The sequence below is a fragment of the Paramisgurnus dabryanus genome, chromosome 19 (assembly GCF_030506205.2).
Source record: "Paramisgurnus dabryanus chromosome 19, PD_genome_1.1, whole genome shotgun sequence".
Classification (NCBI taxonomy): domain Eukaryota; kingdom Metazoa; phylum Chordata; class Actinopteri; order Cypriniformes; family Cobitidae; genus Paramisgurnus; species Paramisgurnus dabryanus.
Window position 1 is genome coordinate 13,649,555 of NC_133355.1, and position 15,025 is coordinate 13,664,579.

Consider the following 15,025-nt stretch of genomic DNA (forward strand, 5'->3'; position numbering starts at 1 on the left):
ATCATTCACTATACAGTATGTGCACTGCAGGTAAAAACGCCTCAAAGAGTTTATAGTCACCATAATTTATTAAAATAGTGATACACTTAAAAAAATATTTTAGATGATATTTTTCTCATCCTATAAATGTAATACAAGTGGATTAAAATGGGTCTATTATTCAGTCTATTATTACACCTAGAACTGTCATTGTTTCTTTGGAGTGAGAAAGTACAGATCGGTACAGACGTATATCTCTTTTCTTTGACTACAACAAACACATGGATTGTAGGCAACAGTTTACTTCCTGGGATTGATGTAGACAAGACCGACATTGTCATAATTCCTCCCATTGTGAGCGAATTCCTGCATTGTGAGCGAATCTTTCAAACACGGTAAAGAGCGTCACATTTCTGGCTGACGTCAGAGGTATTCAGGCCAATCATAACGTACAGATTACCTGGCCAATCAGGGACACAGCGGTTTTCAAATCCGTGCATTTCAGGAAGAGAGTGAAATCTGGAGCTTCAAAAATGTACGGTATGGAAAAGAATGTGTTGTTTAACCAAGAACCACTCGAACACATTGTATTATACCAAATACAAAAAAATAGCTTTTTTAGCAATGAATTATAAGCCCTTTAAATAGCGCGTGCTCACATAGTCTACGAGTCCGTGTGGGACGCGGAATTTAAGGCCACAAAACCAAAAGGTCACATAAAGTGCACTCTCACTATCAAGTCCCATGCAAAGCATACTGGGAACCTAAAACCTGAACTTGAAAAAAAATTAAGTTATCAAGCTAAATACAGTGAATTACGACAACTTGAATAATGTTTTACACAAACTAACACATATTTAATTTGATGTTACACAGAATATTAAGTTGATGTAATTATCAACACAATTATGTCAGGACAACCAAATAAAAAAGTTAGCAACTTAAATTAGTTTAATTAAATCAATAATTAGGATTTTTTTAACTTGCACCAATGCATTTTATTAAGCAGTGGCAACAGATCCCCTGAATAATTTTTTTAGAGTGCACGCACTGTACGCGGACCATCGGGTACAACAAACAGGCCATACTTAAAACAAAGTACATCCTAAAACAAAGTCATACTGTATAACCAAAAACATGTCAATTTATTTTACTTACTCAAGTGAAAGTAAGAAGAAAGTACTAGATGTTTAATGTGCTTAAATATATGCTTCATGCTTTGGAATGTATGTGTTCCAAAGAAAAAACACTGATAAAATATGGATACTTGAAAAATGAAAAGCAGAAAGTAAAAATATTTCACTACTATCCACCACTGTGGAACGTGGTTGTAGACATGCATGTTGTGCAGACTTCCCTTTTCATCTAATGCCCTCTTGTGGTCAAACAAAAACTTTCACCATTCACTATAAAGTATGTGTATTGCAGGTAAAAACGTCTCAAAGATTACATTTAAATAATCACCATAATTGATTTAAATAGTAAAACACTTTTAAAATATTGTAAAGGATATTTATTCATTCAACAATTTTGATAAAAGTGAACCAATATAAGGTGTCATTGTGATTAGTAATCATTGTGTCTTTGGAGTGAGAAAGTACAGTTTCTCAGTCAATGAATCGATTCCCCATGATCTGTGTCTTTCCTCAAAGCCATCTACAGTCTGAAGCAATTCAATGTCACAGGCCACACCTGCAATAAGAGAAAAATATTATTGACAAGCTGGTTTTAGCCAGTGTTTAGCTGGTCTTCCAGCCTGACCAGATAAGACAAATTAAAAAGTGTCCAAAACCTGCTTAGTTTTATTAGTTAGGGAATAACAATTACTAGTAAATAAAATACTAAAGGTAAGTTTCAAAAGACCTGAACTCACCAAATAAATCTTTCACATCCCCTTCTGTTACCAAAAATGGTGGACCTGTATGTCAAATTTGACAATTAGAAATGATCAAATACTACATATACTGTACATAACACATATGCTTTATAAAGAAAAGAGTCTTATATTGTATTTAGCTTTCTCTTCTAATGTTACCTTTATACAACTCAGGATTATATTCCAACGTATCCAGAAGATATTTACAGTCACTCTCCATTAAGGAAATAAGGAGACTAGCATACCTTGCAAATTAAGAAGATATAAATTTAAATACAGATTAACAGTATGGGCGTATATAATAAAAAATAATTTGTGAGGGATAATGTACAGGCAGCTACGTATCAGGTCCTGATCACCCTTTTAGGGTATAATTTTGCAATAATGACCATCCCTTGTGTAAAAGGTCAACTTACTTTTGCCTGTCACATGGGTTAATGGCAACCAGTGCTCCTCTATCCCATATCCCTCCAAACTTTCCTGCAATTGCACTGCATATAAACAAAGACCGGGGGAGAGAGACAGGGAGAGAGAGAGATAAATGATTTCATGCAGCATATTTTATCATCAAAAATTATAAGGTAAAACACGCACCTGGAGAACTTGTATAAATCACACTGATAGATGGAGATTTTTGCATCCGTACTCTGAGAAGAAGTAAAATGCATTAGTTGAGCACACAGAAAACAACAGGCTACAAAACAAACCCTAGCTACTCATTTTATGATTTTGGGGTTCTGTAATTCCATCTGGCTCCATTAATGAGAGTTTTGAGACCAGTTAGACCACTACTGTCATTCTGTAATATCTGTGACAAAATGAGGCCATCAATCGGATACCTTGAAAACCTTCGCTCCAGGAATTTCTGGTACCAGCTCTTCACTGTATGTAAGGTTCTGCTCTTCAAAAAACTGTTTAATTCCTTTTACTGCAAATTCAACTCCAACCACTGTGTGACCCATGTCTGCCAGCCTGAAAACAAGAAGGAAAAATTACGGAAATGTTTTAATATTTTTAATTAAAATACATTTTTGATCCCGTACCATTTCATGTCCACAGCTTTACCACATAGTGGAAAGAAGAATCGAATACCCTTTCGTCCACCTACAACTTTGTCCAAGTTGTTTTTCAGCAATCTAAAAATAAGTAAGAAAAAATCCAACGGAAATCAAATCAAATAATGTTCTTAATTAATAACATTGTGTGATTCTACACATATATGGACCATTTAACCTTATTGAGGTTATTGAATGTAATATTATATCCGGTCTAAGGACCAAAAGTAGGGATGCACCGATAACGATACTGGTATCGGGTATCGGCCTCAATACCACATTTTCTAAAGTACTCGTACTCGTGTAAAGTCCCCCGATACCTGGAATCGATACTACGGTCTGAGAAATGTCTATGTTTGAGCGGCGTGTAAGGGGTTAATGCCTCTTGTGTTGTCCAAAGAGGCAGAGTTTACAACAAACTGGAAAACTAGTCCTTTGTTTTTTTTTAAATTATATGACTAAAGCTGTTACCTGTACATTTAAATCATGTTTTTTATTAAGTACTCGGTATCGGTATCGGCAAGTACTGAAATGCAAGTACTCGTATTCCAAAAAAGTGGTATCGGTGCATCCCTAACCAAAAGTGTGGATCTGTAATTACTCGTGCACTTGAGGTTTGTGAAAACCAGTTCTTCCCTCCTGCCACCTGTCATCCCATTCAGACAAAGCCATCACTCGGTTTGCTTGGGTTGACATGTTTTTTCTTGTCTTCAGATGGTTTTGGTCTCTTCGGCAACTAGATTCTGGAACTGATAATAACAGCATTGCATATACAATACAGAATCATCAATCACTTGTTCTGTGGTTTCACACGGCCAATATTAGTATAGCGAAAATGTGCATAGTAGGGCTATCTTAAAAATTCACAAAGCTGGGACAAACATGGGTGATCTCCATTGCCCTGGGCCCAGTAAGTGGACTTTGCCCTAAACATACTACCCGTACATTTATGGATCTGGTTACATTTTCTTTTGTTTAAAGCAACATAATATTTAAATGTATTTATTTAGCATCTGATACTTTTATCCAAAGCAACTTTTTATTACGAAAATGTAACATCCAATAATAAGACAGTCTACAACAATGTTGTTAATAAGTAGGACTATGTAGTTGAAAATTAAAATAATTTAAAGTAGTTAAAAAAAAATCACGACTTTTTAATTGTATAAACTAAAAGACATAAAAATCCACTTTGCTGTAAATCAAAGTAAGTCATTCAGCCAATGCTTAAAGAGTTGCGTGATTTTTCAGTTTAAAAGCATGTGAAATATTTGCACAATCATCATGACCAATACTCATCAACAGCACACGTTATCTCTCTCTTCTGCAGTCTGCAATTCATACAAACACTGGATGACAACGTTAAAAAGATTTTACGTTGATAAAACTAGACAAAGTTCTTTACATTTATTATAATCATTATAAACAAAAAAGACGTACAATTGATCTAACTAGATCACAGTTTGGGGTCAGTCAGCATAGTTCTCTTAACTTTTAAATGGCTTTGGCACAATGTAGACAACCACAAATGAACGCTTTCACCATTTAAAATAACTTTGGCACAATTAGACAACCATGAACTAACGCATTTACCATTTAATAAGTCACTTTTAATGTTTAATTACATTTTAGCTTACCAGTTCAGTCAGAACCGGTGTCTGCACGATCTTCATAACAGGAAGTACTGCGTAAAGTGGGCGTGGCCATTATGTCACGAGTAGTACTGGCGCGTCCAACCAGGAGGTGGAGCTTTCTGTGATTGGCGTGTGCTGCCAGGATTTCATAGACGCAGACATCCCAAGTCTCCCGGAAGTTCCGGGAGTCTCCCGCATTTTGATAGCGGCTCCCTGATGCCCGCAAATGAGTTAAAATCTCCCGGAATCTAGAGCGAGCAAGAAAGAGTAGCACGCGCACGGCAGAGAGGGAGGGGGAGACCTTGCGTGTGTGTGCTAGTGTGCCTCATTAAGCGCATGTAAGACAGGGAGCATCCTGATTGGCCTGCTCCGGTAAATCAACCAATCAATTGTCAGTGTGGGCGGGCTTTTATCTCTTCTCCCGAACTGACATTGAGGTGAGTTCAACAAGTTTAATATCATGTGCATATTTTTCAGGCTGGCTACTAGTTGCCAAGGCTACATGAAAACAGCAAACTCCTTAGACCTGTTTAAAGTTGCAATAGAATATAAATAAATAATTGGGGGGGGGCTTCGGGATACCTCCCTGAAATGACTTTTTGCAGGTTGGGATGTCTGTAGACGCTTCAGGTTTGGGAGTTTGCATCACTTATTTCAACAATAGGTCGAAGTCCTGTAATATGATTGTAAAGAGAGCGAAACTGTTTGAGGATATTTTTCCAAAACTGACTGTATTGTTTGAAAATGATTTAGACATTATTTTAATCAGTTGTATTAATTTTTTGATGGCTGGAGCAGGAACCACAAAACAAAACGCCCGAAATTGAAAGGGTAAATAACTGTTGGCATGTTATGTAATGTTTTTTTTTCTTTTCTATCTGATTCTCTTTTCCTATTGTTTTATTGCTGCTGTACAGTGACATCCAAACTTCTTCATCTGAGGATTAATAAAGTATTATCTTATCTTAAATTCTTAATAAGCGTTGTTAAGAATTTGAAAGACTTTGTAATCTGAAATCATTGCTTCCTGTCATTTTTATTGTGTGCAGTTTTGATCCCACCATATAAAAGAAAAGAATTAAACTATCAAGACATCTACATGCCAGGAGGAGTACAGAAAACATCTGCTGAGGTTGCAGCTGTCTTTTCACTTTTCTCATATGGTTGACTGACATCAGAAAATAATTATGGCTTAATAACTTAATTCTCATGGCATGGTGGTCATTATACAAGACTTTGATGGTTTTATATTTTGCCAATTGATTTACGTACTTTCATTTTTCAAAAGAACACTGTGGAACCAACTAAACTGAATGCTTTTAAGAGCTCAATTAAAGGCTCACAAAAGACACATGTCAAAATTCAGGAGGTTAAATGTAGGTCCTAAGTGACTCTTACTGTGCTACATAATAGGAAAAGAAAATAGCTGTGAACAGTCAAGGTCTGTGGGATCTCATATCGAGGAAATAATAGTATAGAGGAAACCAGAACCCTTTAAAAAGAGAGTTCTGACAACGGAAGTCCAAAAAGCTTGGCTGTAACATGATTCATGAAGATTTCAGTTAGTTCCTGGAAGGTCCTAGTTGAGCCATTTAAATAGATTGGGTTATAGGCAAAGAGCTGTGATTTTTCTTTATTAATAGTCAAGAAATGCATTGATTAACTTTAATTTACATTAAAAGGCTGTTCCCATAGTATTTTGGAGCAGAGAGGTGGTTGAGTTTCTTGCCAGTGTCTTGCTTTACCTTTCTACTTTGCTACTTTGAGAAGAAAGCTCTGGAGGAAAGACCAAAGTCAAAGTGAGTTTGCATTTACTTTAGGATTGGGCAGAGAGAACTTGCTGATGAAGCTTCTACATATTTGCCCATTTGTTTTGTATATTTTAACATTTTAAAGACATTATGAGGCATGCTTTATCATGCAAATCTGCAGTTTATGTCAAGGTTATGGGTATTATTCCCATGACCTTGACACAAACTGATAAAATGTACTTTTAATGCACTGCTATTCACACTGATAAAAGCATCTGCCAAATGCAAATGCATTTAAATGGTATTTTCAATAACCTAACAAATCCACTTGGTAATCTGTCATTATCATGTCATTCATTTTTCATTTTCTTGCTGTTCCAAAGATGAGAATGTAATCGAGAGGCAGATAAAGGCAGAAATGGGTGCTAAGATTAATCTGGCACAACAACAACTTGCCCTCAGTTACTCTACTATGCTGATGGGGAAGTGTCCATATGGCACTTTTTTAAGAGAAACGTATGGCTGGTGTCAGGTCAGAACAGCTACGAATACCATGCCTATAAGAGTGCTTTTAATTTATGTTCATCTCTGCTGAGTAATAGATGCAATCGATAGAAATATGGCTGATAAATAATGAGTCTGATTTATGTAAACCGGAGTGGAGTGTCATACATTCACATTACAGACAGTAATTTATAAGCCATGGTAGTTGTTATATGGAGCAATGGCTCAGACTTCAAAGTCAAAAGGTCAATTACAAAAAAGCTGCTTTTTTGTGTGGTAAGATCACTAATGCCCCACGATTGGTCACATAAGATCATTGTGTGTTTAAGGAACTGTGACCTTTTAACATTGGAGATGGTCATTAACTTCTAATAGCCTAGACTTGAAGGTATTTGTCCACACAGAAATTAACTTTCAAAAATAAACCTATGCAAAATATTTATACTAGGTGTGACAGCATGCCCCATTCTCCTGTATATGTATGGATAAAATTACCTTTCTATATTTAGGGGAATGTTAGTAGGCACCACCTGCCTCATACAAGAGGTTCATATGTCTTCTTTATCATATGATCCGTGCGTTTTCTGTCTCTCAGTGTCTTCATAGCTTTGGCTGTTTTGCTGCATGGGTGACCTTTGAGAAGCAGGACCTGGAGGGAATCCAGATTGAATTGGAAGAATCTGATGAAAAGAAATCAGAAAAATCAGTCAAAATCAGGGTCAATCTAAGGTTATGTGCTCCAGACTAAGGGCACTGAATGACAGGTCAACAGGTGCTATGCTACACTCGATATTAGTTAAAGTTGTAGTCCTGTCATGTTGGAATAATAAGTGCAAATCATTCATAATTACTAAATTATTTTAAACATTAATACATAATAATATATCCCCAAAAATCTATTACATTATATAACATGCAATTTTTTACATTATACAACATGCAGTTTTTAAATGAAGGTTTTTATTATTTTATTAAGGGAAAACAAAATACAAAACTAAATGGCCCTGTGTGAAAAAGTGTTTGCCCCCTAAACCTAATAACTATTTGGGCCACCCCTAGCAGCAACAACTGCGATTAAGTGTTTATAGGATTTTTGGTCCACTCATCTTTGCAGAATTTTTAAAAATTCAGCCACATTAGAGGGTTTTCGAGCAGGAACCATCTTTTTAAAGTCATGCACCAGCATCTCAATAGGATTATGGTCAGGACTTTGACTAGGCCACCCCAAAGTCTTTATTTTGTTTTTCTTCAGCCATTCAGAGGTGGACTTGCTGGTGTGTTTTGGATCATTGTCCTGCTGCAGAACCCAAGTTCGCTTCAGGTTGAGGTCACGAACAGATGGCTAGACATTGTCCTTCAGGATTTTTTGGTAGACAGCAGAATTCATGGTACCATTTATCACAGCAAGTCTTCAAGGTCCTGAAGCAGCAAAACAGCCCCAGACCATCACACTACCGAAATGCGGTGTTACTTTTACCACAGACGTAATGAGACACACACCTTCCAAAAGGTTCAACTTTTGTCTCCTCAGTCCAGTAGAGTATTTTCCCAAAAGTCTTGGGGATTATCAAGATTGTTTCTGACAAAACTGAGACAAGCTTTATGTTCTTTTTGCTCAGCAGCGGTTTTTATCTTGTAACTCTGCCATACAGGCCATTTTTGCCCGGTCTCTTTTTATGGTGGAGTCATGAACACTGACCTTAACTGAGGCAAGTGAGGCCTGCAGTTCTTAGGATGTTGTTGAGGGGTCTTTTGTGACCTCTTGGATGAGTTGTCGCTGGGTTATTGGGGTAATTTTGGTCAACCGTCCACTCCTGGTAAGGTTCACCATGTTTCATGTTTTCGCCATTTGTGGATAATGGCTCTCACTGTGGTTCGATGAAGTCCCAAAGCTTTAAAGAATGGCTTTATAACCTTTTCCAGACTGATAGATCACAATTACTTTCTTTCTCATTTGTTTCTAAATATATCTGTGGATCTCGGCATGATGGCTAGCTTTGGAGGATCTTTTGGTCTACTTCACTTTGTCAGGCAAGTCATACACAAGTGATTTCTTGATTGCGAACAATGACAGTTATCAGGCCTGTGTTTGGATAGAGAAACTGAACTCAGGTGTGATTAACCACAGTTAAGTTATGTTTTAACATGGCCATGAAGATTTGGTTTTTCCTTTATAAAAAAAACCTTTATTTGAAAACTGCATGTTGAGTTCACTTGTATTATCTTTGACTAAAATTTCAATTTGTTAGATGATCTTAAACATTAAAGTGTGACAAATATGTAATAACTAAGAAATTTAGATGGGGCCCAACACTTTTTCACACCACTGTATGTGTATGTTTGTGTGATTCTTATCGGATGTGGTTCTATCTCAGTTTCTGATGTGTGTTACAGTTTTGCATGTCTATTGAACAACCTCAGTGTCATGATTAATTCTTTTATTGTGCCTTCTTCTCTTTCAAACTCTCACTCTGTCTCCTGACCTTTGGCCCAGGAAGTCAAACCGGCGCCCACCACTGAAGAGTTTCTTGACCCATAGTTCCCCTCTGATGGCCTCTCTGCTGCCCCCCTTTAAGAAAAGTCATCTCACCTGTTTGGGAACTTCAGATGTCTTAAACAGGTTTAATGTCACAAAAATACTGTAGTGTGACTCTGACAGAGGACCTGGACCAGCAACTAGCGTCTCCTTGCTATTGCATGGTTGCATTGCTAAAAAGTTTCACTTTTACTTTCAAGCATTTCATATTTGCTAGATATTCTTAAACTGAAATTCAGCTTTATCTCTCTGATCTACGAGATAACAGAATGTAAATCTAATAACTGACATTTGTCTACTTTGTTTCTTTGTGTTTTTTATCTGTCGTTTCGGTCTTTCACTATTTGCCAAATGTTTGGACACATTTTTTTCTGTATGCTCTTTTTCTAATCATTATTCACTACATATACTGTAAATCATTTATTGTAAACAATTATATAATACAACTGAGCATGTGAAAAAATAGGTAATTAATATTTGGCTCCCTTTGTGATGTCAGAAAGGGATAATACCCGCCTTAATCTGCACTATCCGACCACAGCACTATCCGACCACAGCACATTACTGGGTATTGCTGGCATCTAGCTGCCAGTAACTTTACTGTAGATTTTACATTTATGTTGTTTACTGGCAACAGTTATTTTAAAGTTAAATGAACATGAAACATTTTCAGTCTTTATCTTCTACAGTATGTTACTGGCAACCAGCTGCATAATTATAGCAATTTTTGTACAGTGTGCTAAATCAGTTTCTTTTTACCTTTTAGCTTTGGAATTCGTGGAAAGCTTTGAGTCACTTCAGCCAAGCCTGATGCTTAAGGAAAGTCAGGGTAAAGCATAAATGGAGGATGATGAAGACAAGGGTGAAAACAGCTCTGTTGCAAACAATGACTTGCATCTACAAATATCAAGTAGCAAAACCTCTGTCACAACCCAAAGATCGATGACCACAGACACGCACAGTAACTCTAGTCGAATTGGTCTCCAGAGTGAGGCAGTGACCTCAGACACAGAATGATTAACCTAAATACTTGTGTGTTAAAGTCGTTTACTTAAAACCAATGCATTGAACAATCTTGTGGTTTTTATCGTGTGATTTTCATTCAGTTATTAATTTTGTTGCCCTAGTTATTGTGTGGTATGCTATGCAATGTGGTGATGAGGATATAAAGTGAAAAAGTTAATAACTAGATAACATTTTTGTCACATCAATGCCACATTAAATATTTGACTTGAATTTATTTCTACAATTTATTTTACAATTTCATTTTTTTCTTCATTTATGTATGTATGTATGTATGTATGTAGGTATGTATGTATATGTATCAAACATTTATTCATTTATTTATAGTTGAGTATTTTTTTACCTCTTTAATGTGAATGATGCATCACAGGCTAATCATCACTTTTAAAATACCTTCCAGTAGTTGGCCCTTTTCGATATTACTATAATTTAGGTGTCTCTCTTAGAAAGTTAAAGTTAACCTGAATGAAGTATGAAGATAAAACAGAAAAGCTATTAAAAAAGACTTAAGTATAGAAATGTGTCATTATATGGGTGGCTGCAGGCCCAGTCTTCTTACATTTATATGTAAATAATCCTGTATTATCTACTGATCTGTATACTAGATTATATTGGGTAGCTATTTCATACATTTTTGTGTTAATTAAGGTTCAAAACAGAGAAGTGGCCATGTGGTTCTGCCATAAGGGACTTTACTATCACCTTAACTGGCAGGGTAATCTGAAGCTGCAGCGCTAATAATCTGTCTGTAAACCAGAAACATGGAGTGGTGCCAGTAAAATGTGTGTCAGCACGTTTGTGTGTTGAGATTTTAATGGGTTACTTTTGACAGCACTCAAGATCAGAAGGCCAGAGTACAGTTACCCCAAAACAATTTACCACATCGTAATTCCTTACATAGCCTACACTGTAAAAAATACTTTGCTGCCTTAAAATTTTTGGTTGAATCAACTCAGATTTTAAATCATTTATCTTGCATAGAGATGAGTTTTTATAACTACAAGTGAGTTGTTATAACTTATAAAATTAAGTTGACTTTTCTCAACTATATTTTATAAGCTGTGACAACTCATCTCTGTTGACATGACTTGTAAATCTGAGTTGATTTAACAAAAATTTTAAAAAACTGTAAAAAAAAACTGTAAAAAATTAAAGTCATTTCAAATTACTATCATTTATCTTGACTAGAGATAAGTTGTTATACTGTAACTACAAGTGAGTTGTTATAACTTATAAGATTAAGTTGACTTTTCTCAACTATATTTTATAAGTTGTGAGAACTCATCTCTGTTGACATGATTTGTAAATCTGAGTTGATTTAACAAAAAATTTAAAAACTGAAAAAAATACTTTTCTGCCTTAAAATTTTTTGTTAAATCAACTCAGATTTACAAGTCATTTCAACTTACTATCATTTATCTTGACTAGAGATTAGTTGTTTTAACTACAAGTGAGTTGTTATAACTTATAAAATTTAGTTTTATAAGTATTTTATGAGTTGTGACAACTCATCTCTGTTGACATGACTAGTTGATTTAACAAAAAATTTAAGGCAGCAAAGTATTTTTTACAGTGTATGCATTGCAATTTCACAAAACATATAATAATTTTGTTTATTAGATTGTGGTGATTTCAACTGCCATTTATTTCAAAGGAAAATTAGAAATAAAATGCTATGACTTCTTATCACTTTTATTACAGCTGTCCATCAGGGGGAGACATTGCATATAAATATTGTAGAGCAAAATAATGTGGTAGGAAATGTATTATATACAGTTATAGACATTACTATCATATTAATGGAAGTTGTTTAGTAAACATCCTAGATTTTTAAAGAAACCAGAAAGACGTGATGTTGTTCTTGTTTTATAATTTCAGAAAAAATCTTAGATCAAAATCTTTACCCTACGTTTATTTGCATAGCCCTGATGTGTCATAAAGCGGCTTGTCAAAGTTATTTTAGAAAAAAAAAATACAACATAGAAAAAAAAGCTAATCTACTAATATTTTAATAAATAATTAAAACCTATTTAAAACAGAATTAAATTATTTAATTAATAAGTCTATGAAAACTTATTTACGTTAAACAAACCAGATAATAATAAAATATTAAAGAATGAACCTTAAAATTATAATAAAATTAAAAATCAAATTCTATCTTCATCTCTCAGGCCACGCGCCAGTACTATCTGTCAATCATTGCTCAAGCTCTCCCTCGGTTGACCCGTATTCTCTCTCTCTCTCTCTCTCTCTCTCTCTCTCTCTCTCTCTCTCTCTCTCTCTCTCTCTCTCTCTGTGTGTGTGTGTGTGCTGCTGGTGTCTCGACAGCAGAGCTTCACTTCACAGTTCACACATATGGCAAAGACTTCACGTTAAATACACTTTCCTGACGCTAGTGCAACATTCCGCGCGTACGGCCGTCGACTCAACGCGCAACACTTCAGCAAGAAATACTGTTTCTAGTGAAAATCCCGCGGAGGAATAAGCAGAGAAAAGCAACACGTATCCGGTGGGATTTGAGTCCCGAGAGAGAGAGAGAGAGAGAGAGATTGGAGCGAGCGAGAGAAAGAAGAAGAAGAGGGGGGAGCTGGTTAAGAGTTTCTCCAAAAGTGGAAACAGACGGGGGACGTTATTGTCCGTTTATCCAACAGCAGACGCACATCTTTGTGAGGAATAATGAGGAACCTTTGGATGATATTAACCCTCGGCCTGACAGTTTTTCTTGCGGGAGAAAGGGTGAGTTTTGACCGAGAACAATAACGTTACGCGATTTGCTGGCGGGTAGTTAGTTGAGCTAGAAGTCGAGCGGCGTTTTGGCCGTGTTTCTGCAACCAGCCAAACACTCATCATACTTTAGGTCGTTTCATTGCGTTATTATTGTGTTGTAAGTAGTCACGTATCAAGTGAGAGTAGGCTAAGACAAGTATTTGTTTTGATGGTATTTCTACAGGTTCACTAGAGTTAATTTAGATTAACCTATTTATATATATATATATATATAAAAATAATTCAAATACATGTTACTTTAAATATTTGAGCTGTACTGTAAGGAATAATTGCAGTGGAAACAACCAGCAGGATAAGAAATTAAAGCAGTTGATTTCTCCACAAGAAAGGGGGTTGATGTTTTCAGCATAGTGCTAGCATAGTGCAACTACAAGCGTCTGAAATTGAAGGATATACCACAAGACCTGCTTCTATATAAACAATTTTAAGTGAAGAAGTTGAGTTAAATTCACAGACACTTAACTGTTTCACTCATGGTCACGCTTGGTGTGGGTTGCTGGCAGTGCTTTGCATTTCTGATTGTTTTGCGTAATGTTTCTCCCTCTGCTTGCTCTGTATTTTAATACTTAGAAATACTACTAAGAAAAATAATCGTAAGACAAGTACATATAATGATTATAATTTGATATCTTTTGGGGAAAACTGACTTGAATTCTTTCTGCTTTATTATACAGCTAATTGGCACATATTTACATTTATGCATTTGGCAGCAATGCACGTTTAGTGCATCTAATCAATACATTACTTTCATCAGCATTTGTGTTTCTTTGGATGGAAACACATGCATGTCTATTGTTGCTAATGCAATGCTTTACCAATTGAGCTACAGGAATATAGATTGTTGAATGATCCAGACTCTTGTAATATTTGATGAAATGCCACAGGGTTGGCACCCGCACTTTGTAATTCCATGCTTGACTGGCGTGGTGGTTTGTACAGTCTCCTCCCATTGAGCAGAACCTCACTCAATTTGCCTCAGAGGCATGAAAGCATCATCCATTTCAATGAGACCCGGGATAGCACATAGATTTTCTGTATTGGCGTGGCGTCATGTACACTGAGCAATTAAAGTTATCTGGCTTGAAACCACCACCAAGTGCTTGAGAGGCAGCATTTTCAGATAAACAACAAAACAAGGAATGGTTGTCCGAGAGCGAGCCTGTATGTTCTGCTTGAATTGATAGATATTGATAAGTGACTTTATTTTGTTTCTGTGCCTTTCGTTGACCTCGTTTTCTTTGAAATTGTATGCTATAAACCTGTAATGATTTGGTGTGGTGTTTGTGGCCAGATGTTTGAGGGTGTAATTTCCATGGAGTTCCCAGATGTGTGAACATTTCTGGAGAAACTGACATTGCACTCATGTTGTCCGAGATAGACTTCAAGGGAATTGTTTGCAGCCAAGGACCACTGAAAAAAAATCGGAAATCACATACTTCTATAGTATATAGTAGAGGAAAAGCCGTAGGTGAGGCAGATAGTACATCCGAATTCATATTCGAAAGAAAGTAGGCGAAAATTACCTGGATGACATAACTTCTGTCTTTTACTATCTACTTTACTATCCCATGAGCCCACAGGAGAGGAGTCACCCAACAAAGAGGAAGAAAGTGAATAGTAAAATCATGGTCACATGATGTATCTACATCTAATTCAGTACGTACTGTCACATTATGCAATTTCGGATGAAGGGTTAGCGTTTTGACATATAAGCTAAGAACCTTTTCCTGATTTTTTGTTTTTAAACCCTGCTGGAAAAACAGCCTAAGCTGGTTGGGAGGTCTTAGCTGGTGGTCTGACTTGGGAATTAGCCATTTAAGCTGGTCTTCCAGCCTGGCCAAGCTGGTTTACGGTAGATCAAATACGCGCTTGGCCACTTA

General features: G+C 36.2%; 2 protein-coding genes and 1 long non-coding RNA gene across 5 annotated transcripts in view; 2 read left to right on the top strand and 1 right to left on the bottom strand.

Moving 5' to 3' along the window:
- Window positions 1-1,477: 1,477 nt before the first annotated feature.
- On the bottom strand, window positions 1,478-4,617 carry LOC135779586 (probable thiopurine S-methyltransferase). 2 transcript variants are annotated; one of them, XM_065290359.2, is made up of 9 exons: window positions 4,548-4,617; window positions 3,512-3,659; window positions 2,899-2,991; window positions 2,695-2,827; window positions 2,450-2,502; window positions 2,272-2,346; window positions 2,015-2,100; window positions 1,853-1,897; window positions 1,478-1,671 (listed from the first exon to the last, which is right to left on the bottom strand). In XM_065290359.2, exons 2-9 carry the CDS (start codon window positions 3,604-3,606, stop codon window positions 1,553-1,555), a joined length of 699 nt encoding a protein of 232 aa, XP_065146431.1. In that variant the 5' UTR covers window positions 3,607-3,659; window positions 4,548-4,617; the 3' UTR covers window positions 1,478-1,552. The 2 variants fall into 2 exon arrangements, with proteins under 2 accessions (XP_065146431.1, XP_065146440.1); XM_065290368.2 differs by having other exon boundaries at window positions 4,536-4,608.
- A 551-nt stretch (window positions 4,618-5,168) lies between these two features.
- On the top strand, window positions 5,169-10,632 carry LOC135779598 (uncharacterized). Of its 2 annotated transcripts, XR_010544831.1 has the most exons (4): window positions 5,169-5,375; window positions 5,594-7,571; window positions 9,294-9,419; window positions 10,102-10,632. It is a non-coding gene; the product is annotated as an uncharacterized lncRNA (long non-coding RNA). The 2 variants fall into 2 exon arrangements; XR_010544829.1 differs by having other exon boundaries at window positions 9,294-10,632.
- Window positions 10,633-12,655: 2,023 nt separating this feature from the next.
- Window positions 12,656-15,025, top strand: part of sdc2 (syndecan 2) — a 37,462-nt gene continuing 35,092 nt past the window's right edge. Inside the window, exon 1 of the mRNA XM_065290390.1 lies at window positions 12,656-13,094. Coding sequence (XP_065146462.1) covers window positions 13,035-13,094 — 60 coding nt within the window. The 5' untranslated portion in view covers window positions 12,656-13,034. The remainder of the gene's footprint in view (window positions 13,095-15,025) is intronic.

Bases quoted from the DNA above. Each gene is read 5' to 3' on its own strand.
- LOC135779586 (XM_065290359.2), bottom strand. From the start codon at position 3,606: ATGTCAACCCAAGCAAACCGAGTGATGGCTTTGTCTGAATGGGATGAC. The intron at 2,828-2,898 runs GTACGGGATCAA...TCTTGTTTTCAG, and splicing joins AAAGCTGTGGACATGAAATG to GCTGGCAGACATGGGTCACA. The intron at 2,503-2,694 runs GTATCCGATTGA...ACTTCTTCTCAG, and splicing joins CTGGAGCGAAGGTTTTCAAG to AGTACGGATGCAAAAATCTC.